General features: G+C 41.2%; 1 protein-coding gene and 1 non-coding gene across 4 annotated transcripts in view; both read left to right on the plus strand.

Annotated features, from left to right (window-relative positions):
- TULP4 (TUB like protein 4) overlaps nucleotides 1-23,209 on the plus strand; it is a 242,158-nt gene that overhangs the window by 170,637 nt on the left and 48,312 nt on the right. For all 3 annotated transcript variants that reach the window (XM_023254539.2, XM_023254540.2, XM_023254541.2), the window contains one exon: nucleotides 3,391-3,552. In XM_023254539.2, the coding sequence (XP_023110307.1) occupies nucleotides 3,391-3,552 (162 nt within the window). The remainder of the gene's footprint in view (nucleotides 1-3,390; nucleotides 3,553-23,209) is intronic.
- Nucleotides 10,658-10,764, plus strand: LOC111560679. The gene has a single exon (XR_002742671.1). It is a non-coding gene; the product is annotated as a U6 spliceosomal RNA (small nuclear RNA).

Consider the following 23,209-nt stretch of genomic DNA (forward strand, 5'->3'; position numbering starts at 1 on the left):
GGAATAAAAAAGAGAGGCAAACCTGAAAACAGACTCTTAACTATAGAGAACAAACTGAGGGTTGCTGGAGGGGAGGTGCGAAAGGGGATGGGTTAAATTTGTGATGGGTATTACGGAGGGCACTTGTTGTGATAAGCACTGGGTGTTGTATATAAGTGAATCACTTATTCTACACCAGAATCTACATGAATCACTAAATTCTACACTGGAAACTAATATTACACTGTATGTAAACTAATTGGAATTTAAATAAAAACTTTAAAAAGAAAAAAATATATGGTACTTTAAATGTATTTTCTGTTCCTTATGATTTGGTTAATAACATTTTCTCTAGCTCACTAGATTGCAAAAATACAGTATATAATAGGTAAAACATACAAAATATGTATTAATTGACTGCTTTTGCTATTGATAAGGCTTCTGGTCAATAGTAGGCTATTAGTAGTTAAGTTTGGGGGAAGTCAAAGTTACACATGGAATTTTCAGCTTTGCAGGGCATCAGCAACCCCTAAGCTCTTAGTTGTTCAAAGGTCAACTGTATTGTGAAAGGATCACCTCAGTAAGTCTAGGTAACATCTGGGGTATTTTCTTTTTTACAAATGGTGCTGAAACAATTGCATATCTGTATTTAAAAACAAAAACAAAACAAAACAAAACAAAACAACACCTTGATTCTGACCTCATACTCTACATAAAAATTAACTGTAAGTAAATCACAGATATAAATGTAAAAACTAAACTTCTCTGTAAACCTTGGGTTTGAAACCTTAGATTAAGTAAAGATTCAATGGATTAGACACAAAAAGCATGAACCATGAAAGAAAAAAAAAATTGACACTGGACTTCATCAAAATTTAAGATTTTCACTTTTTGAAAGATACCATTAAGCAAATGAAAAGGCAAGCCACAGAGTAAGAGAAATTATTTTCAGCACACATATCTTATAAAGGATTGTATATAGAATTTTTTTTAATTTTTTTTCAACATTTTTATTTATTTTTGGGACAGAGAGAGACAGAGCATGAACGGGGGAGGGGCAGAGAGAGAGGGAGACACAGAATCGGAAACAGGCTCCAGGCTCCGAACCATCAGCCCAGAGCCTGACGCGGGGCTCGAACTCACGGACTGCGAGATCATGACCTGGCTGAAGTCGGACGCTTAACCGACTGCGCCACCCAGGCGCCCCTGTATATAGAATTTTTATAACAAAATAAGGTTGGAAGCTTATATATATCCATATGTATGTAGACGTATACATCTATGTGAGTATTCATACATACACATAGCACATATGTATGAGTGGATGGGGAATACGTACACATAGCAAGGAATTTGAACAGACATGTCCCTAAAGATGATGTGCAAATGATCAATAAGAACATGAAATGATACTCACCATGACTACATTGGAGAAATGCAAATTAGGAACAGTGTCCTACCACTGCATACTCACTAGAATAGCTAAAACAAAAGAGACTGACAACACCATGTGCTGGTGAGGAGCGAACCTACTAATGCTCTCATACACTGTTGCAAGGAGTGTAAAATGGCATAACCACTTTGGAAAATAATTTAGTAATTTCTTATGCATTTAAACATGCTTACCATATGATCTAGCAATTAATTCCACTCTCAGGTATTCACTCAGGAGAAATGAAACCACGCATCTACCAAAGGTCTTACACATGCATGTTCGTAGCAGTTTTATAGTAGCCAAATACTGGAAGCAAGCTAAATGCCTCGCAATTTGGGTGGATAAATAAGTTGTGGTATATTTATATAATGAAATACTACTCTTCATGAAAAGGAATGAACTACCGATGCACACAAGGATTTAGAATACTCTTAAACTATTGTACTGAGTAAAGGCAGCCATACACAAAAGTGAGCATACTATACAGTTCCCTTCATGTAAAATTCAAGAAGAAGCAACTAGTGAGAGAAATTAGATCACTGGTTGCCTTGAACCAAGGATGAGCATAGGAGATTGACTGCTGAGAACTTTATTTAATGTATACAAATTATAGCTCAATGAAGTTGATTTTTAAAAAGATAATAAATACTATCAGCAGCTACTTGCCAACAATTTGGAAAACTTACATGAACTGAAAAATTTTTTTTTAGTAATTCAATAGAACTGACTCAAGAGGAAATAAAAAGCTTAACAGCTTGACTTGTACTAAAACTACTGAGTACATTGAAGCAATGGTTAAAAATCTTCCCACAAAAAAATTCAGATGCATAGGCATGTTATACCCAACTTTCATGCAATAGGTTATCCCAGTTTATATAAATTGTTCCAGGCAGTGGAAAAGGAAGGAGTACTTACTGTCCAACTCATTCTGAGAGATCAACATAACTTTGAGAAATCCAGATACAAAGACATTATCAAAAGGAAATCATAAGTTTGTTTCACTCATGAATACAGCTGTAGAATTTCTGAACTCATCAGTAAATCAACTTCAACTGTGTGTATCAAAGTCAATACTTCATCTCCAGGTTGGGCTAGTTGTAGGCATGCAAGGGTAGTATAATTTGAGGAAGTCAGTAGAAGCAATTTACTTCATTAATAGATTAAAAGATTTTTTAAATGGGCTTATTTGAGTAAATACAATGAACGCATCAAACAACACCCAAGTATGTGTAATTTTTCCAGTTAAATTATCATTATTTTTTTACTTTAGAGAGAGTCTCTAGAGAGCACGAGCAAGGGAGAGGGGTAGAGGGAAAGAGAGAGAATCTTAAGCAGATCCACACTTAGCGTGGAGTCCGATACAGGGTTTGATCCCATGACCCTGGGATCGTGACCTGAGGCAAAATCAAGAGTCAGATGGTCAGCCGACTGAGCCACCCAGGCACCCCTAAGTTATTTTTTCATTTTGATTAAGGGGATATTATTAGCAAGGCTGAGGACGGTATATAACCAAAAACTGAGAACTTTCCTATTTTGATAGATGACCCAGAGACACTAATGGCAAATCTGTTACCATAGGTGGGAGACCATAGAACAATGGTAAAAAGCAAGGACACTGGATCCATACAACCCTGGGTCATCCTTAACACTGCCATTCACCTTGTGTATGATCAAGGATAAGTTACTTATCCCCTCTGTGTCTGTTTTCTCTGGAAAATGGGCATGATAATCCCTCCCATGAACAAAGCTTGAAGAATTAACATGTGTGAAACACTTAGCTCTTCACTGACACTTGCTTTTCAAATGAGGTCTTTTGTATTATATGTTAGTGTTACAGTACATATGATGTATTTATGCACTGTTCTCTTTAAGACCATCTAACTCTTAGCCAAAGGCTAAGTTAATGACTATAGCCTTTGCTAAAAGTGCTTTCCCTTTCAGATTAATTGACATCTTGTGTCTATGTGTGTCTCAAGGTGAGTGATTTCACATGGAGCCACGATGGAACTCAAGCACTTATTTCATATCGAGATGGGTTTGTCCTGGTTGGTTCTGTCAGCGGACAAAGACACTGGTCATCTGAGATAAACCTGGAGAGTCAAATCACATGTGGCATATGGACTCCTGATGACCAACAGGTAAAGCCTCTTGATTATGGGTGTGTAAGGAATGTTAAAACCATGTGAGCTGAGGAGGAAATGAATTGATTGCACACAGTCATATAGGGAAGGGAATGGGGAGGGGGAAGCTGACTCAGAAGCCTCTTAAAGAATCACGAAGGTAAACAACAGTGAATGTGTCCAGGTAAAAATTAAAACTTTAAGTGAACCATAGATGGGAGAAATAATATTTCCCACCAAATGGTAAACACTCAGTTAACATTTTAATTATGGAAAATATTCATACAGATGTACTTTTTAATGTTTTTATTTATTCTTGAGAGAGTGAGGGAGAGAGAGCAAGAGCAGGGGAGGGGCAGAGAGAGAGAGGGAGACACAGAATCCGAAGCAGGCTCCAAGCTCCAAGCTGTCAGCAGAGAGCCCAACGTGGGGCGCAAACTCACAAAAGCATGAGCTCATGACCTGAGCTGAAGTTGACGTTTAACAAACTGAGCCACCCAGGCGCCCCCAGATGTACTTTTAAATCTGTGTAAATAGCCAGTTGGTAAATGGATAATGGGCATAATGATTCACAAAAGAAGTTCAACTAGTCAGTAATCATATGGTGGAAAAATATACATTTTCAGAAAAAAAATGCAAAATAACATAGGAAATAGTTTCACTTATTAGCAAAAAAATAATAAAATGGTACAGGTGATTTCCTGGTTAATGATAAGAGTTCAGTTAAAGGATTCTTACCATTGCTGGTAATAATGTCTATTACCTTTAGGGAAGGAATTTGGCAGAATATGTCAGAAGTCTAAAAAAATTATTGTCCACTTTGACCTGGTAATATACTTTAGGAATTTATCTAAAAACAAAAAGGAAGAAAATAAAAGTTACAGTCATTAAAACATTATTTGTGATAGTAAAAATTTGGCAACAGCCTACTTGTCTAAAAATAGACTGGGTAAGTAAACTGTGGTATTACCACTTAAAGGATTATACAGTTTAAGTTCAGGAAATTATGGATTGTGGTTACAAAGACAGTGTAATAATCTGGAAGAGTTCTTATGATATAATGTTGAGGGGAAAAATCAGGATATGAAATGGTGTATGTGGTATAAGATTATCACGTCATTAAACAACCAAAAGAAACCCATCCATTTACTTAAAAGACCTGAAAGGAAACAAAACGCCACAGGTAGGTTGTTTTATAGTGATGAGCTTTGGGGTCATTTTCTAAAATTCGTTTTAAAACCCATTTTAAAATTTTCTTTAATGTATCTGTTTTACTTTCATGATAAAATAATATAGAATAACCTAATAAAATTATATATTGATAATTCATTTTTTTAACGTTTATTTCATTTTGAGAGTGAGGGCATGTACGTGCACACAAGCGGGAAAGGGGCAAAGAGAGAGAAGAGGGAGGATCCCAAGCAGGCTCTCTACTGTCAGGACAGAGCCCGATGTGAGATCCTGACCTGAGCCGAAATCAAGAACAGACACTTAACTGACTGAGACAGTGAGGCACCTCTGATAATTCATTTTTAAATAAAAAATAATAATAATTTATTTTTTACAAATGGTGCCGGAGGTCAGCTCCAGCAACCAGGGGTTCCCGAAGGAAGAACGGCATCGGTGAAAATAAAACTAAAATAAAAACAAAAAATAAAAATGGACACAGACAACAGTAATGTGTTGAACTGGCCGATTTATTGTAGCAAACTTGGCATTATATTTGCTAGTGATTTCCCTGTGGCATATGTCATCTATGTTTTTCTAACATTACCTAACTTTGAAAATGTTCCTATGTGTAATCAACCTTTAAGAAATAACATGGCGATTTCCCCCTAATTTTCCCGCATACCCTTTGATTATTGATTAATTTCTTACATTATTCCATTATGCATCTGTGTTTATCTATAATCTACAAAGCATTTGCTTTGCTGTTCTCGTGAAAGGCCCTCCATTTCTCAACACCTCAAGTGGAACAGTTACAGGGACATGACCTCCTAACCACATGAGGCCAGAACAATGTGTTTGCCTCGGTCCGAGGTGCCAGAAAGGGGCCGAAAAAGCCTTAGAAACCCATGCCTCATACATTCTCAGAGAGACAGTGCACCTAGGAATTAATGAACCATTCTATACCTTAACCGACTAGGTTCAGTCATCATCTGGAATGCCTCCGGGGGGCCAGGTGGGCCTAGGGGTTGAAGTCACCTGTGCCCAGAGATACACTCCTTAGTTGCCAGAGTGAGGCTTTCAAATCCATATGTCTCTCCTTTATAGTCCCTCTTTGCTGGCAAATGCATGAGACTATCCTTCCTGTAAGTAGAGGAGTCTCCATAGGGGATGGCAAGGGCTAAACGTAAGGCCACACGATTTCTTGCGGAACCTCATTTTCTTCCCTAATGGTTCTTTTCCCAGGGGGCCTGCCGAGGGCAATTCCCCAACGGACAATACCCCAGGTACTTTAATAAGGCCAAATTACCTAAAAGCAGGAGTACAAGAAGCTTCACTGTCAGCAGGCTGCCCTGCAGTCACCAATCCGTCCACAGCCAGGGCCCTGCCACTCAGGCTGGGATAGCTCAGCTTCCAGCAAAAGGGAAAAGCTTTGTAAATACAAAGCTTGTGTTTTCCAAATACAGCAAAATCCATAAAGTGCCAGGACATTTCATAGCAGAGATTTTAGTTTAATGTTGATAAAAGCAAGCATTAGTATAATAAGGAACGATAACTTTCAGTTTTGAGTCTTATTTCTTTTCGTTCTTTTTTTTTAACTGAATTGCTCTCTACTAATCACTAAACATTTCTTGCTTCCGTTTTTTTTTTTTTTTTCAAATAAAAATGGTCAATATTTTTTTCTTTTTTCTCAAAATGACTATTATGGGAGCTACAAAGAAATAGTTTCAACACATTTCTTCCACGCCCCCCCCCCACCAGTCTCCTAATTATCCAGAGGCGTATGTGTGTGTCTGTATGAAGCACTTGAATTTATTGTGCCCTTGTGGTTTTGTAGGTTTTTACTGCTCCTGGAATCAGCTGAAGAAGCCTGCTGCAGCCCACTCAGTAGCCTTGCACAGACACCCCTCCCTGCACCTCTCCTCCTCTGTTCAGGGTAGGGGGGTGGTGAATTATTTCCTTCCTGTTTCCCAGGGCTTTTGTAATGATCAAATGAGGGAACAGATGTGAAAGTACTTAAAAATATGTAAGTGGAAGTCTTGGCTTTGCATTCTTCCCTTGCCTATAGGGGTGGAACCTGGGAGGCTCATGTCATAGTCCCCTGATGAGCTGTGTCTGCCAGTATTCCTAACAGACAGCATACAGGGAATGTGACAGTCACAGGACCCAGACATGCTGGGGACACGGTGGGTGAGACTTGGCACCTGCCTTTGAGATGGTGGAGGCCAGATGAGACAGACCCACAAACATCCTGTGCTCTGTCCTGACAAAGTTACCTGTGTAGCAGGCAGCATGGTGTCGTGGCCATGAAGGGGGCAGCTGGGCTACAGTTTTAATTTTTTTTAATGTTTGTTTATTTTTGAGAAAGAGAGAGAGAGAAAGAAAACATGAGTGGGGGAGGGGCAGAGAGAGAGGGAGACAGAATCCAAAGCAGGTTCCAGGCTCTGAGCTGTGTCAGCACAGAGCCCCACATGGGGCTCGAACTCATGAACCAGGAGATCAAGACCTGAGCTCAAGTCGGATGCTTAACCAACCGAGCCACCCAGGCGCCCCATGGACTGCAGCTTAAAGCCAGGCTAAGCCAGGCTAAGCCAGGCTTGGGCTTGGCTCTGTAGACCTGTCTGTAGGACCAGAGCGTGACTTAGGCCCGTGTTTGGTCTCCTGGTCCACAAGCTCTCTCTGAAAGATTGCGTTTACCGGTTCTGTATTTGGCCCAATGGGTGGGATTTCACTCAGGAAAGTGCTGCACTTGCTACCTCTCAGAAAGGTTGCAGACCACTGAAGCAACAAGGGTCCTTGTAAGAATTGAAAAGGGCGAAGAGATATATGGGGTACTCCATCAATCACATTTGAACTGAGACATGGAAAAATAAAATTCCTTCCTCCATGTTTGTCACTCTTTCATATATCTTGCTCGGTTTGAAAATTATTAATGAAAAAAGACAATTTGTAATGTAGTGTCCTGAGCTCTTACATTGGGAGTTGGTGTTTAAAGCTCTGCCTCTTCCAACTCAGGGTGTGTCTTCCCTTCTCCTGGAGAACCTCCTGCACTTCATGTAGAGTAAAACACCATCCAGGATGAAGCTGCCTCCTCACATCTTGAGATAGTTCTAATCATACAGGATTTTAGGCTGCTTCCTTACTTTTTAAAATAAAAGGAGTACTATTTGACAAGTGAGTTAGATAAGAGTCTAGCTGTTTTCCTACTTGTGTATTTTTCTTTTTATATATGTGTGTGTGTGTGTGTGTGTGTATTTTAATGTTTGTTTATTTTTGAAAGGGACAGAGAGAGCATGAGCAGGGGAGGGGTAGAGAGAGAGAGAGAGAGAGAGAGAGAGAGAGAGAAGGAGAGGGAGAGAATCCCAAGCAGGCTCCACGCTGTCAGCACAGAGCCCAACGTGGGGCTTGAACTCATGAGGTGTGAGATGATGACCCAAGCTGAAACCAAGAGTCAGACACTTAACTGACTGAGCCACTCAGGTGCCCAACACTTTTGGGGTTTATAGACTAAATCCTAGATGGAAATTGGCAACCCTTTTCCTGGAAAAATGTGCATGTGCACATAACATGATTATATGTGTCACTTTGCATAGAATGTTGGGTGGGAGCTCATAGGATTCCATTCATGAACTGACCCCTTTACATCCTGATCTAGACAGTTTAGAGGTGACCTTTGGGATAATCCTTCCCGGCTTTCTGTTATTCATATATTCAAACATTACAGAAAATTGAGAGAATATACTTGCCTTAAATTCAGCAACTAATATTTTGCCATATTTATGTATGCTCTCCTCCTCTTCCTCTGCCTGCCTTCCATTCTCCCTCTCTCTTCATACATGCACACATTTTTTGTAGTACTGTTTTTGAACATCAGTTATAGACATTATGACATGTCACCCCAAAACATTTCAATATGCTTGTCCTAAGAATAAGTTCATTCTCCTACATTTTAACCCCCAGGAAATTAGCAGTGATATTAGCTGGTACCCAGGCGCTCTTCATAGCTCTCCAATTGTTACAAGAATGAGTTTTGTAGGTTTTTTTCCTTTTTTAAAATTTATTTTTTTTGTTACTTAGAACCAAGATCTGAATTGTATACAGCAATTGTTTATTATGTCTTGAGTCTAGAAAAGTTTCCTCTTTTTTTCTTTTTTAAATGACATTGCCTTTCTAACAAGTTTAGTGTGGTTACCTTGTAGAATATTCCACACTCTGGACTTGCACAGTTGTTTACCCATAGTATCATTTAATTTCTACTGGCCTCTGTATTTTCTATCAATGGGAAGTTAGGTTGAGATTAAATTTGGATTAAATAGTTTTGGTAAGAATAGTTAATTATCATTTACACTGAGCCACATTAAGAAGTGTATAATGTCATGTTATCCCACTGAGGGTTGCTGATTCTGATGGAACCTTTGTGAAAACAAGACTAGTTTTTCATAGCATGTTCTTAATTTCATCTATACTCACAGCGGTTTTTTTTTTCCCAAGTGATGTGTTTCATTTTAGGCTAAAATTTATCTTCCATTAAATTGCAAGAAGGAAATATGATCCTACTTGTAGTTTATATAGTAGGTAAAGACTGTCTTAGTCTCCTCAGGCTGTTGTAACAATTCTGCTGGCTGGAGGGCTTAAGCAACAGACATTTCTCTCTCACAGTTCCAGAGGATGGAAGTTCAAGATCAGGCGTTGGCAAGTCTGGTTTCTCATGAAGCCTCTCTCCTTGGCTTGCAGGTGGCCACCATCTTTCTGTGACCTCATGTGACCTTTCTTGTGTATGCTCATCCCTGGTATCTCTTCCTTTTTGTATAAGGACACCAGTCCCACTGGTTTTCGGCCCTATCCCTATGACCTCATTTAACCTTAATTACCTTACCTTTTTACAGGCTGTGTCTCCAAATACTGTCACATTAGAGATTAAGCCTTCAGTATATGAATTTTGAGTAGGATACAAACATTCAGTTCTTAACGGCCTCATAAAAAATATGAGTTGTCAAAAAATATTTTGAAGAATAGAAAATTCACAGAAAAGACACATAAATTCAGCTTGATAAACTTGAGATGTATTTATAAATAGAACAGTATTTGTAGGGCTTGGGAGAAACAACAAATGGTGTAAATAGAAAATGTCAGAGAAATAAATATAAATATGGGGAAAAAATATCTGTGGGTCCCAAGTTGGTCAAGAATAATGCAGCAGTGAAGCTTTTGCCATTACTAAGAAACACCCAGCATCACAACAGAGTGCTGTAGGAGGAGGATGCTTGGTCCCCTGTACATTCTCCAGGGGTCTAGGGGAACACCATGCCTCTTGATACAGGAAACTGCTTTGAAACATACACACTCACATGTATCCATCCTGTATTCTTTGAGTCTTAGGTGAACATGAGTCCACTTTGAGAGCCTTTGAACCAGAAAAAGTTGTTGAGAAGTTGAGGTACATTTCCATCAGGAAAGGTGGAGATGCCAGCACGTGATCCAGTGTGTGTGGGCAAGAGCTAGGCTCTCCTAGAACAGTGAACATCCGGTGGATCTGTGTCCATGGAAGATGGGATGGAAGGAAAAATCCTCAGACTCTCATCTCAGGAATTTAGGTTGGGTGAGGAAGAGTTTTGTGGTTCCTGTTCTGAGTGAAAGGGCACACCTAAACTACAGGAAGAAAGCTCTAGTTCCCACCCCTCTTGGGAGAACACCTCACAAGAAGAAAGCTCCCCAGAACCCCTCTGCCATGGGCACAAGGAGGCCTGCAGAGAACTACTTTTTAGGCTAGTGGTTCGTTTTTCTCTTTCTGGGTCTCCCTTCTCTACCACAGCTCCTGTAGTTTGATGTGTGAACCATTTGGATTTATTTTAAGGGGATCCCAAGGCATGGAAACTGTGTACATGTTAGGGAAGTTAGCAGTACTCGTTGTCACTCACAGTGCAGTCCCCAGATCAGATGCCATGTAGTTCATCTAGTGCCCACTTCAGCAGCACACATACTAAAATTGGAATGATCCAGAGTGGATTAGCGTGACCTCTGTGCAAGGATAACATACAAATGCATGTGGGTCGTCCGGGCCTTGCAGCTTCCTCCCTGACTCGGTGGTCCTTTTCAGGGATCTCAGTCCTCGACTGTTGGCCTTTCTTTCCAGCTGCTCCTGCTTTCTGCTCTGACAGAGCTGTCTCTCTCCCCAGGCCCCCAGAGCCACAGAATCCTTGCCCCATGTGAAGCCTGTCCTCCAAGCAGCCTGGGGCTTCACTTTGCCCCCTCCCACACTGTCCTCTCCAACTCCGACCGAGGCGTCTGTGACCCCAGTCCGCATTTCCAGGCCTCACTCATGCTTTCTGGACACTGCTCTCCCCGAGCCTACAGTGAGGCCTGGGTTGTCACATCCACACCCCCACACCCTGCTCCTGGAAGCCCTCCTGCACTCATTCCTCCTCCTCACCTGGTCCACTTGTCTAGGGCTCCAACATGGGGTTTTTCCCTTTTTCTCTCCTTTGGGCTGATTTCTCCCACTGCCACAGCCTGTCAGCTCCCACCTGAGTATGCAGGCTCCCCGAGCTGCGTTCTGTGTGCACCGTCTGTCCCTCCCGCTGAGCTGGCTGCCTGCCTGGACCCCACTTAATCCAGCATGGGCCCCGCTTAGCACGGCAGTCTTCTTCCCTGCCCTCTCTTCTGTTGCTGACCACTCACATTGGACTTGCCCTCCTCCTTGGCTTCAGCCTCCTCTTGGTCACCAAGGCCTGGTGATTCCACTTCTTAAATACTTCCGTGTCAGGGATGATTTATTTGTATTTACATGTTAAAGATGGTTATGTTCAAACCAGCTCAAGTGCAGGTGTCTAAGCTCTCACACACCTTGCACTCTGTAATAGGACTGCTCGATTTGGTGACTTACAGGTTCTTCCCACTGTCCCTCTTCTCCAGCTTTGTTCCCTGGCTGGTTCCCTCTGTTCCTCGGTGGCTGCTTCTGCCGCACTGGGCTGCCTCCTTCCTGGTTCCCGTGTGGTAAGGGAAGGAGTGACTTTTCAGGTTGTTGAAGTTATTGTTTGTTTGTTTATTTATTTATTGACTTACTTTTGAGAGACAGAGCATGAGTGGGGGAGGGGCAGAGAGAGAGGGAGACAGAATCTGAAGCAGGCTCCAGGGTCTGAGCTGTCAGCACAGAGCTTGACGCAGGGGCTCGAACTCACGAACCGCGAGATCATGACCTGAGCCAAAGTCGGACACTCAACTGACTGAACCACACAGCTGCCTCGTCGTTGAAGTTAAAGATCTCCCTTTGCCTGTAGCAGTTGCTTGCAGACTGTGGAGCTGCCTTCCTGGGGCAAGGGATGGAGGGGGCTCCTGGGAGGAGAGGGCAGGACCACTCTGCTTCTGTCTGTGTTAGATGCGAATTTGGGCTTGTGTCTTAACATTTTGTTTTTGAGGGAAAATCTATAAGATAAACATATGAGTCTGGTTCCTCTCTATACAATCTGGTCCCTTTCTAACTTTATGTTTACTAGCTTTTGTTAAATACCTGTAGTTTTTGTTGCTTATTTATTTTTTTAGAGAACACAAGCACGGGAAGGGCAGAGGGAGAGGAAGAATCCCAAGCAAGCTCTACACAGTCAGCACGGAGCCTGACACATGACTCTATCCCACGACCCTGGGATCATGACCTGAGCACAAATCGAGTTGGATGCTCGACTGAGCCACCCAGGTGCCCCAAAGAGCTGTAGTTTTTAAAAGTCAAATAGTACTAGTAGGCTTATAATGAAAAAAGTTTAAAACACACAGGCACCTTTTAGTTCCCAGTGCTATCCTTCACACTTTGATTCCTATTCCCCTATTTCCCCTCCCCGAGTCCCACTCCAGTTTCAACTTTCTGACTCCCACTCCGATTCCCACTCCCCAATTCCTACTCTGCTTCTCACTCTGATTCCTACTCCCCGTTTTCCACTCTCTGATTCCCACTCCCTAACTCCTGCTCCCAGATTCCCACTCCCTGTGGCAGGCACTTTTTATTTTAACTCTTTGTGTTTCTCTCCATATTTCTGAATTAAAGCCTTGTTCTGTCTGATCTTGACTGTTGAGCCTCAGGTGTTCTCTACTAACTTCCTACCTGGAAAATGAGAAGTTGGTTGTCTTGGAATACCCCTTTCTGTACGCAGCCTTATTCTCTCCCATGCCCCGCTTCCCTGCGTGCTCCTGTCTCCACAGTTGGTGGTCAGTGTTCCATGGTGAACATGGGATTCATAGACAATTGGCACATACAACCAAGGTTGAATGGCTGCCTCGTGAGTCCTTGGCTTTGCCCACAGTTAGTAAAGTTGCCTTATTTACTGTTTGTCTGGGTACCAATCAGATTAATCCCTACACTCTCCAAAATATTAGAAACCTTTCGGAATATATTCCACCACTCAGGAGATGGTTTTCTGGTGCTGTTCCTCCCATGGCCCTTGGGCCCCCGCGCCAACAGCACAGCTAGTAGGTACCCTGGGCGTTGGTTCCCTTGTCTCCCCTGGTATGGGAGCCCCTATTTCCGGGATCATGCACTTTTATTTTGTGGTTTGGTGGTACCCTCTTTTGGTGGAACATGTCTTCTGGGTATTGGAAATTTTAAGACATTTGCTTTATATGTCTCCTCCCTTGTTTAGCTGGGACATGACAATCCCTTTGCAACTCATTCTTTTAGCTCTTTGGTATTTTCTCTTTCTGGATATCTTACTACTCAGATATTGTCCTTCTAGATTGATGATCTGATTTTAATATCTTTTCTCTCCCAGTTTCTTTTCTTTGCCTGCTTATCCTATTTTCTGGGCAATATCTTCGAAGTTTTCTTTGACCTTCAAAAAATTAATGGCGTTTTTAATTTTTTAAGAACTCTTTTTTGTTTTCTGGTTGTGCTTTAAAAAAAAGAGCATTGGGGTGCATGGGTGGCTCAGTTGGTTAAGCATCCGACTTCGGCTCAGGTCATGATCTCACAGTTCGTGGGTTCAGCCCCATATTGGGCTATGCTGACAGCACAGAGCCTGGAGCCCACTCTAAGTTCTGTGTCTCCCTCTCTCTCTGCCTCTCCCCCACTCACACTGTCTCTCTCTCTCAAAAATAAAATAAAACATTAAAAGAAAATTAAAAATAGCATCATATTCATATTTCACAGAGGATGAAACAATATAAAGATATTAATTGGAGATTCTGAAGTATCCCTCTGTATTCTTCACCATCTTTTTCCTTCAGGTTCTTTCTGGCTTTGTTTTGGCTGCTTTTTCATATTAGATGCTTTTCTCACATGTCTGGGTGGTCTTTGGTCATCTCATATTTTAGAGATGGAGACTAAAAAATGACCTGGACACTGGGGTGCGGGGGTGGTGGTGCTGCTAAGTGATGGGCTTCACTGCGAGGCAGTGCCTGGGCCTGTCCTTCTGCACGTACCTTACCTAGTGACTGCGGTGGGCTCGTTTCTCACATTGAGTTGCTGGTGTTTTACTGCAGGCCCCTGAGCTGTGTGTGTGTCTGGCCCCTCGCCCTGGGCTTCCATTTAGCCCCTCCAGGGGATCAGACAATGTGCACCTGCTGTCTGTGTGGATGGGAGAAGACATGTGAAACTTTGCCTGTTCTTTCTCCGTACTTCCACCCTCACCTCCACCTGGGGAAGGGTCTCTGGCTTCCATGGCACAAATCAGCTTACTCCTTATCTTCTAACTTGCTGTAGGATTGGGCCTTTACTTGCTCTGGTCTGTTTGGTCACTCACCATGTGTCCATCTGCTGTCCAGTTTCTAGATGTTGGCTTCTCTGCCTGCTGACCTCCTCTCTCCAGCTCTCTGTTAGAGTTTCACACTCATTACTGTCAATTAAGTGGGATTTGGGAAGGCATCCAGGCCATCATGTGACCTCTCTTAGCTCTGTAGCCTTCTCTCTGGCCGCCGTTCCCCTACATACTAGCCTCAGTGGGCTACTTTGGTTTCCTGAATTCGTATTGCTTTCTTGCCTTTGCACATGATGTTCCTTCTGCCCTTGCCCCTTGTCTGTCCAGGGAGGGTCCACCCATCCTTGAAGACTCTTCACAGTCTGCCCTTTCCTCTGCTCCCCACCCAGGCAGAGTTAGTCAGTCTGGCTCGCTAGCCAGGTGCTCCAGGAGCACCTCCTGTGTGCCAAGAGCACATTCTGTAACATTTTCCACATTCTGTAGTAACTGTTGGTTGGGTGTTTTCTTCCTTACCAGATGTGAGGGCAGGGACCACGCCTCATTCTTCCCTGTAGCCAGGCGTCCTCAGGGCAGTAGCTTCGGCAAGTAGGGAGTGAGGGAAGAATGCTTTGTGTGGAACTGCCAGCCTCTCTCCTCTCTGTGCCTGGAGACCGTGAAGTCCGTGGCCTTGCCCAAGAAATGCCGTTTCCCTCCCATCCCCAACTACCACACACACGCATGAGAGAAATTCCTGGTTTGCCCTGCACATCCTGCCCCAGGAGCACCCAGCATTAGGTTTTCATTCATACTGTTTTATATAGAAAATACTGTTTTATGCAGGGGTTTTCACATCTGCCAGTATTGGTGTGGAGATTTCATTAGTTTTGGCTGATTAGATACAGGCATTTTTTATTTTCTCATTTTTCAGGATATATGGTTATCCCTCCTTAAAAAAGCAGTTTGAATGGGGATCCTAATATCTGAATTCTTCCTACTCCAATCCAAAGCAGTTTCTGAATGTGAATTGACAGTTTAATCCTAACACATGGTATGGAAAATCCAGCTCGGTGAGAATTGTTAGATATTAGGCTACCCTGCCAAGAAAATACACGTGATCTCCTGGGATGAAAGCGTTTGCAAGATGACTCTTTCTGTCTCCTGGCTTGGTGCCCTGCTGTGCTGCCTGAGGTCAGCAGGCTAGACCTGACGGCACCTTAACAGATCACCTGCCCTAAGACTCGTTTCCCCCTTTTCTTCCTGTGTCCTATCTGGCCCCTCTTACTCCACAGTAATGACAGTTTTTATGTATCCTGAGCCAACAGCCTTTTTTGTGTTGTAATTCTGAAATTCTTCTCTTTATCTAGTGTGCCTGTTACGTATATCCATGATGAACATCCTAAATTATGTTTATAGCCACAAGAAGGAAACTGTAAGCCTCATTTCCTTTAATGAGGACACAATTCAGTGTTTTTTTAAAAAACCATAAAGTCAAATGCTTATTGTTCACCAATTTTGGTAGTACGTATAATTAACTACTTCATAGAGTTTATCCAGACAACAAAAGATAACAAACCATGGTTAAATTATATGGCAGAGGATATTGTGGGATGATCATGAACTTAGAAAATACATCATGAGCACAGTGCCATACAATAAAGGGGAGAGACCTAGAGCTTTAAAAACACATTTTCAGGACGCCTGGGTGGCTCAGTCGATTATGCATCTGACTCTTGATATTGGCTCAGGTCATGATTTCATGGTCATGTGATCAAGCCCCACATCAGGCTCCTTGCTGAGCATGGAGCCTGCTTGGGATTCTTTGTCTTCCCCGTCCTTCCCCCTACCCCGCTCGTGCTCACTTGCTCTCACATTCTCTCTCTCTCAAAATAAATGAACTTTAGAAAAGATAAAAATGTTTAAAAAACCACATTTTCTTCTCCAGAGTATATACAGATGGTCCCCAACTTAAAACAGTTTGACTTAACGATACTTTGATTGTTTGTTAAAAATCTTTATTTACAGCTTCTGTCATTAACATAGTTCCTATGTGTTGCATCTGTTTTTGTTTTTGTTTTTTTAATTTAAATTCAAGTTAGTTAACATGCAGTGTAGTCTTGCTTTCAGGAGTAGAGCCCAGTGATTCATCACTTGCATATACTACCTTCATGTAATACCCAGTGGTCATCCCAACAAGTGCCCTCTTTAATACCCATCACCCATTTAACCCCACCCCCACCCACCTCCCCTCCAGCAACCCTCAGTTTGTCCTCTGTATTGAAGAGTCTCTTATGGTTTGCCTCCCTCTCTGTTTTTATCTTATTTTTCCTTCCCTTCCCCTATGTTCATCTGTTGTGTTTCTTAAATTCCACATATGAGCGAAATCATAGGATACCTGTCTTTCTCTAATTTTGACTTTATAATATTGCAAAGGCGATATGCATTCAGTAGAAACCATATTTCAAATTTTGAATTAAAAATTTTAATCTTTCCCGGGCTAGTGCAGCCCTCTCCTGCTGCTGCCGCGCAGGAGCTGTGGCTCCCGGTTAGCCAGCCGTTCAGTCACAAGGACGGGTGACTGATATGCTGGCAACCCTTCTGCACTCGTACGGCCATTCTGGCTTTCCTTTCGGTACAGTGTTGAATAAAGTACAGAGATTCAGCACTCCGTTAAAAAATAAGTTTTGTGTTAGATGATTTTGCTCAACTGTGAAGTAGTATAAGTGTTCTGAGCACGTTTAAGATACAACATCACAGGCTAAGGTATGATGTCCAATAGGTGAGTTGTGTTATATGTACTTTCGACTCAGGATATTTTCAACTTATGATGGGTTTATAGGAATGCATACCCCCTGGGGTGGGGGTGGGGGTAAGGGTAAGTCGAGGAAGGTCTGCATAGCCACAGTCTTACGAGTGAAAACTATGATTTCAGTGGATACATATTATACTTGACCTTCAATTACAATAAATAACCAGTGGTTTCTCCTTTGGAGTGTTTTGTTAGGAAAAAAATATTTGTCACATAGTTGGAATATGTCAAGTATTTGCTCCAGATATTCACAGTCCTAATGAAATACAGGTATACTTCACTTCATGTAGTAGATACAAAAATGTAGGTGAGCTGAATTTTTGTAATCATGATTATATTTTAATATCCACATAAAGGAGTCTTCTCTATTTAAAAGAATATTCAGTAGAAATTGTCCTTGTTTAGAAGGCAGTTGTTTGGGGGCGCCTGGGTGGCTCAGTTGGTTAAGCGTCCGACTTCGGCTCAGGTCATGATCTCGCGGTCCGTGAGTTCGAGCCCCGCATCGGGCCCTGTGCTGACAGCTTGGAGCCTGGAGCCTGTTTCAGATTCTGTGTCTCCCTCTCTCTGCCCCTCCCCCGTTCATGCACTGTCTCTCTCTGTCTCAAAAATCAATAAACGTTGGAAAAAAAATTTTTTTAAAGAAGGCAGTTGTTTGTGTGAAATGAGAATTCTTCACCTAATACATCTTTTTACTAAATGTCTAGGCTTAGTTTTCCATGACTAGAGGTAATATTTGTTTATAAACACTAAAACTCTTTTTTTTTTTCCAACGTTTATTTATCTTTGGGACAGAGAGAGACAGAGCATGAACGGGGGAGGGGCAGAGAGAGAGGGAGACACAGAATCAGAAACAGGCTCCAGGCTCTGAGCCATCAGCCCAGAAGAGCCTGACGCGGGGCTCGAACTCACGGACCGCGAGATCGTGACCTGGCTGAAGTCGGACGCTTAACCGACTGCGCCACCCAGGCGCCCCTAAAACTCTTTTTAAAAGAAGGAGGTCTCTTTTTTTAATGTTTTGTATATTTTTGAGAGAGAGAGCATGAGCAGAGGAGGGGCAGAGAGAAAGGGAGACACAGAATCCAAAGTAGGCCCTAGGCTCTGAACTGTCGGCACAGAGCCCAATGCGGGGCTCGAACTCACAGACTGTTGAGATCAGGACCTGAGCCAAATTTGGACACTTAACCAACTGAGCCACCCAGGCGCCCCCAAAGAAGGAGGTCTTAAATAATTAAATAGCAAATATAAGTGGGGCGACATCATGTCCTCTACCCTCTGCTCTGGTGTGTTATCATTTTGTTGTTTTTGTGTTTTTTGACCTAGGAAGAGGGAAGGTGTATTCTTTTTGCTTTTGCATACAAAGGGTAGATCCCAAGCCTCTTCTTGGCAGCTGAAAGGAAATTTTTCACATCATGTGGTTCCTTCTGATCTGATCTGTGGCATCTGCTGATGTGATCGGTGATCCCAAGTCCAGCAGTGTTTGTACACCACCTTTAAATCCTGCTGGTGCCACAAGGGGGACAGCAACGAGAAAAATCACTGAAAGTACCCATCGTACCTTTTGTTTTTATGTACACACTTTGCAAAACATACGACGCTTATTTCCCATTTGGAGGAGAGTGCAGTCAGGACTGGGGTAGGTAGTGTAGCAGGGTCATTAAAGGTCAGTGCAGGCCTTTTAATTGATGTAGTTCAAAGAATTTACAAACTACAAATTTTACATCGTTACTATACGACATCTTTTCAAAGATAGTAATTGATGAAAAAGAGACTAGCATAGATACTAATGAAAACTTTAACACATTAGTCAGTTGACAACCGTAATTATTCGTTTACTTTTTAAGTGTAAGGTTATGATTGAAGTACCAAGATGGAACTCAAGAAGATTTGCTAATTCCCCGGTATTCTAAGTGATAAATAATCCTGTAGAGTTTTTTTAATTAGGTAGTTTTTAAACTTTGATTAGAAAAAAATCAGTAGCATATCAAAAATAAATAGAGGGGCGCCTGGGTGGCTCAGTCTGTTGAGCGTCTGACTTCAGCTCAGGTCATGATCTCACGGTTTGTGAGTTCAAGCCCCGCATCTGGCTGTGTGCCGATGGCTCAGAGCCTGAAGCTGGCTTTGGATTCTGTGTCTCCCTCTTCTCTCTTCCCCTCCCCTACTTATGTGCGCACCCTCTCTGTCTCTCTCTGTCTCTCTCTCTGTCTCTCTGTCTCTCTCTCAATAACAAATATTTTTTAAAAAGAAATAAAATCAATTCCTCCTTTATTAAAAAAAATAGTAAATAGAATAAAGAACCTTTGTATATTTTGCCACATTTGCTTTTTTATCCCTTTATTCTTTTTTTTTTTAACTTGCTGTACTTAAAGTAAATCCCTAATAGCATGAATTACTTCATTATAAACCTCTTCAGAATGTGGCATTTCCTTCCATAGCCACAGAGCCATGCTCACACCTCCTCTTTAATTTGAAGAAGGCTCTTGTCAGATTGCAGTAAATAACTTGTCTGGTACTTGGATTAGCCCATGGCTTTAAAGGAGGACATCTGTTGAATCAGAGGAGATGGATATTCATTCTGAAGTTTTACTTTGTCTTACACTATAAGATAGGAAAAGATTTATAAAGGAAACTTTAAAAAGTAATGTAAAAACTCTGCTTTCTCAGCTAAAAAAGTGATGTTGTATAAATGTAAATGGCTGATAGTTGACATACAACTAATGACTACCTCATAGATGATGCCAACTCTTTGCTAGAATAAAAGTCAAATTTAACGAAACCAAATTAAAAAGAATCACAGTATATTATTTGCAAAGACGGTTTATTCACCATGAGAAAATATTTCCCTTTGCTGGCCCATTAAGTGCTGGTGTTTGGAGTGACTCCACTGACTGTGCCTAGTCCTCTATCTGGACCTTTAAGGTAATAATTATAGGTGCTATATTGGTTTAGCTTCACTGGAAAGATTTTAAAGCCATTGTGTTCAGCACAACAAGAAAGAAACATGGAGATCTCTCTCACACAAGTTCTTGTACTCAAATAATTTATCATTATTGTTTAATATCCACCAACTCGCTAGAATAACATCACAGTGATCCGTTTCTATGGTGAAGACCCTCAGTTGTGACTGGACTGTAAGTAGGTTAAAGGACCTATGGAGTAGAGCTCCTACCTAGCAGTTTGTGGGAACAACTTTGAAATTAGATTTAAATTTAAACCACTGGAAAGAGTGATTTTCTTTCTTGCCCCTCCATTAGATTTTCTCATGACTTTTTATTAGTGTATACTACAAAAGGGAAACCCATTTTATCTTAAGCCCTAAATGGAACACATATAAGAATGGTTTTTGCCAAAATAGGCAGGGAGGATGTGAGTAACAAGGAAAATAATGGAAACCTACTTAGGAAAGGAAATCAGATGGCCTCCCACCCTTCATGGCTATCTTTTTCCAACTACTGATACTGTTTGGTTTTTTTTTTTTTTTTTTGGTTTTTCCTTTTTGTTATTCTGGACGTTCTGTTGAGCTCTTTATAGGAGAAAATAGCTTTCTTTAGCAAAAACAGGTGCAGCTACTGTGTTTATACTTTCTTTGTCAATGCTATTTTGGTTGACTGAAAATGGTAATTAAGATGTTTAAAAATTACGTTGCTCTTTGTTTTCTCTGGACACATATCATTGATGAATCACTGTACAGAGCACACAGTATAGATAGTTTATAAAATATATTAAATAAAAAAACCTTTCTTGAAATTGATATTTAACAATATAATTTAAGAATGAAAGATGGGAGGCAGTTATTCATATAAATGGATTATTAGGTACGTCTTTTAAAGAATATGTTGGGCAGGAGCAGCATGAGCAAGGTGTCTGAATAGCAAGCCCTGGACCCTCCTTTCCTTATTAGCAAATACACCAAATCAATAATACACAGACCAGCTCCCTTTGTAAAAAATCCAGAAACTAGTTGAAAGACTCCTGCACCCCTGGTTAAATGTGAAATCAGCCACATCAAAGCTGGTAGGAAAATTCAAGATACCCTCTTGCCATAATCACTACTCCCAGCAAAGTATAATAGGACTGAGAGAAAAACCCCAGCTCTCAGCTTCTTCCTAGGAAGAAAAGGGAAGAACTGAACTATACGTGCAACATTCTGATTTTTTTCTGGGTGCAGCTGAGGCACTGGCTTCCATCTCACCTGCCTCAAAGAGCTAACAGCATGCCGGGGGCCACTGAGATAGTGTTTGAATTAGTATGGCAGTACTCATTACAGCCTCTCCCCCTGGCCCAGTGCAGAGTGAGCAAGAGAGGAAAAGAAGGACAAAACGACTATAAGATTGGCATAAAACAATGAACAAGATGGCAATAGTAAGTTCTTTCTTATCAATAATTACTTTAAATGTAAATGAATTAAACTTCCCAGTAAGAAGACGTGGAGTAGCTGAATGGATTAAAAAAGCCAAGGTCCAACCATATGTTGCCTGTAGGAGACTCACTTTAGATTTAGGGTCATATGTATGCTGAAAGTAAAAGGATGGAAAAAGATCATTCCACGCACATGTTAACCAAAAGACAGCAACGGTGACTGTATTTATATCAGACAAAATAGACTTTGTCAGAAACTGTCACAAGAGACAAAGACGTTATATAATGGAAAAAGGGTCAATTCACTTGGAAGATAGAACAATTATATATGCATGGAACATCAGAGAACCTAAATACATAAAACACTGATGAAGCAAACATTGACAGCACTGAAAGGAGAAATAAGCAGCAATATATATTGTAATGGTAGGAGAGTTCACGGCTCCTCTTTCAGTACCAGACAGTATATCCAGACAGAAAATCCATAAAGAAGCAGTGGACTTTAACAACGCTATAAACCAAGTGGACCTAACAGACCTATGTAGAACATTTCACTCAACAGAAGCAGAACATACATTCTTCTGAAGCACACGAAGAACTTTCTCCAGAATAGATCATGTGTTGGGTCACAAAACATGTCTTAACAAATTTAAGAAAATTGAAATTAGGTGTCTTTTTCAATCACAATGGAATGAAACTAGAAGTGAATAGTATAGGTAATATTGGAAAATTCACAAATATGTGAAAATTTAAGAACGTACCCCTGATTAACCAAATGGGCCAGTGAGGAAACTGAAAGGAAAATTAGAAAATACCTTGAAACTAATGAAAATGAAAACACAACCTGCCAAAACTTACGGGATGCAGCAAAAGTTGCACTCAGAGGGACATTTATATCAATAAATACTGACAATAAAGAAAAGAAGAAAGATCTGAAACAATCTAACTTTACAACTCAAGGAACTAGAAAAAGAACAGACTCAGGCCAAGTTAGCAGAGGAAGGAAATACTAAGGTTTCAAGCAAAAATAAAATGAAATGGAAAATAGAAAAATAAAAAAATGAAACTAAGAGTTGATTTTTTGAAAAGATCAATAAAACTGACAAAACTTTAGACTAAGTTAAAAAAGAGATGACTCAGGTAAAATTAAATGAAAACAAACAAAACAAAAAAATCAGAAATGAAAGAGGAGGGTCCCCTGGCTGGCTCATTCAGTAGAATGTGTGACAATTTTTTTTTTTTAACGTTTATTTATTTTTGAGACAGAGACAGAGCATGGACGGGGGAGGGGCAGAGAGAGAGGGAGACACAGAATCGGAAGCAGGCTCCAGGATCCGAGCCATCAGCCCAGAGCCCGACGCGGGGCTTGAACTCCCGGACCGTGAGATCGTAACCTGAGCTGAAGTTGGACGCTTAACCAACTGAGCCACCCAGGCGCCCCGAATGTGTGACTCTTAATCTCTGTCTGGGTTGTAAGTTTGAGCCCCAGATTGAGTGTAGAGATTACTTAAAAATAAATCTTAAAAAAAAAAAATGTGAGAGGAGATAATACAACTAATGCCACTGAAATAAGGATCATTAGAAATTACTGTGAACAGTTCCATGCCAACAATTTGGATAACCTAAAAGAAATGGGTAAATTCCTAGAAACATACAACTTACCAAGACTGAATCATAAAGAAATAGG

Source organism: Felis catus, chromosome B2 (genome assembly GCF_018350175.1).
Source record: "Felis catus isolate Fca126 chromosome B2, F.catus_Fca126_mat1.0, whole genome shotgun sequence".
NCBI lineage: Eukaryota > Metazoa > Chordata > Mammalia > Carnivora > Felidae > Felis > Felis catus.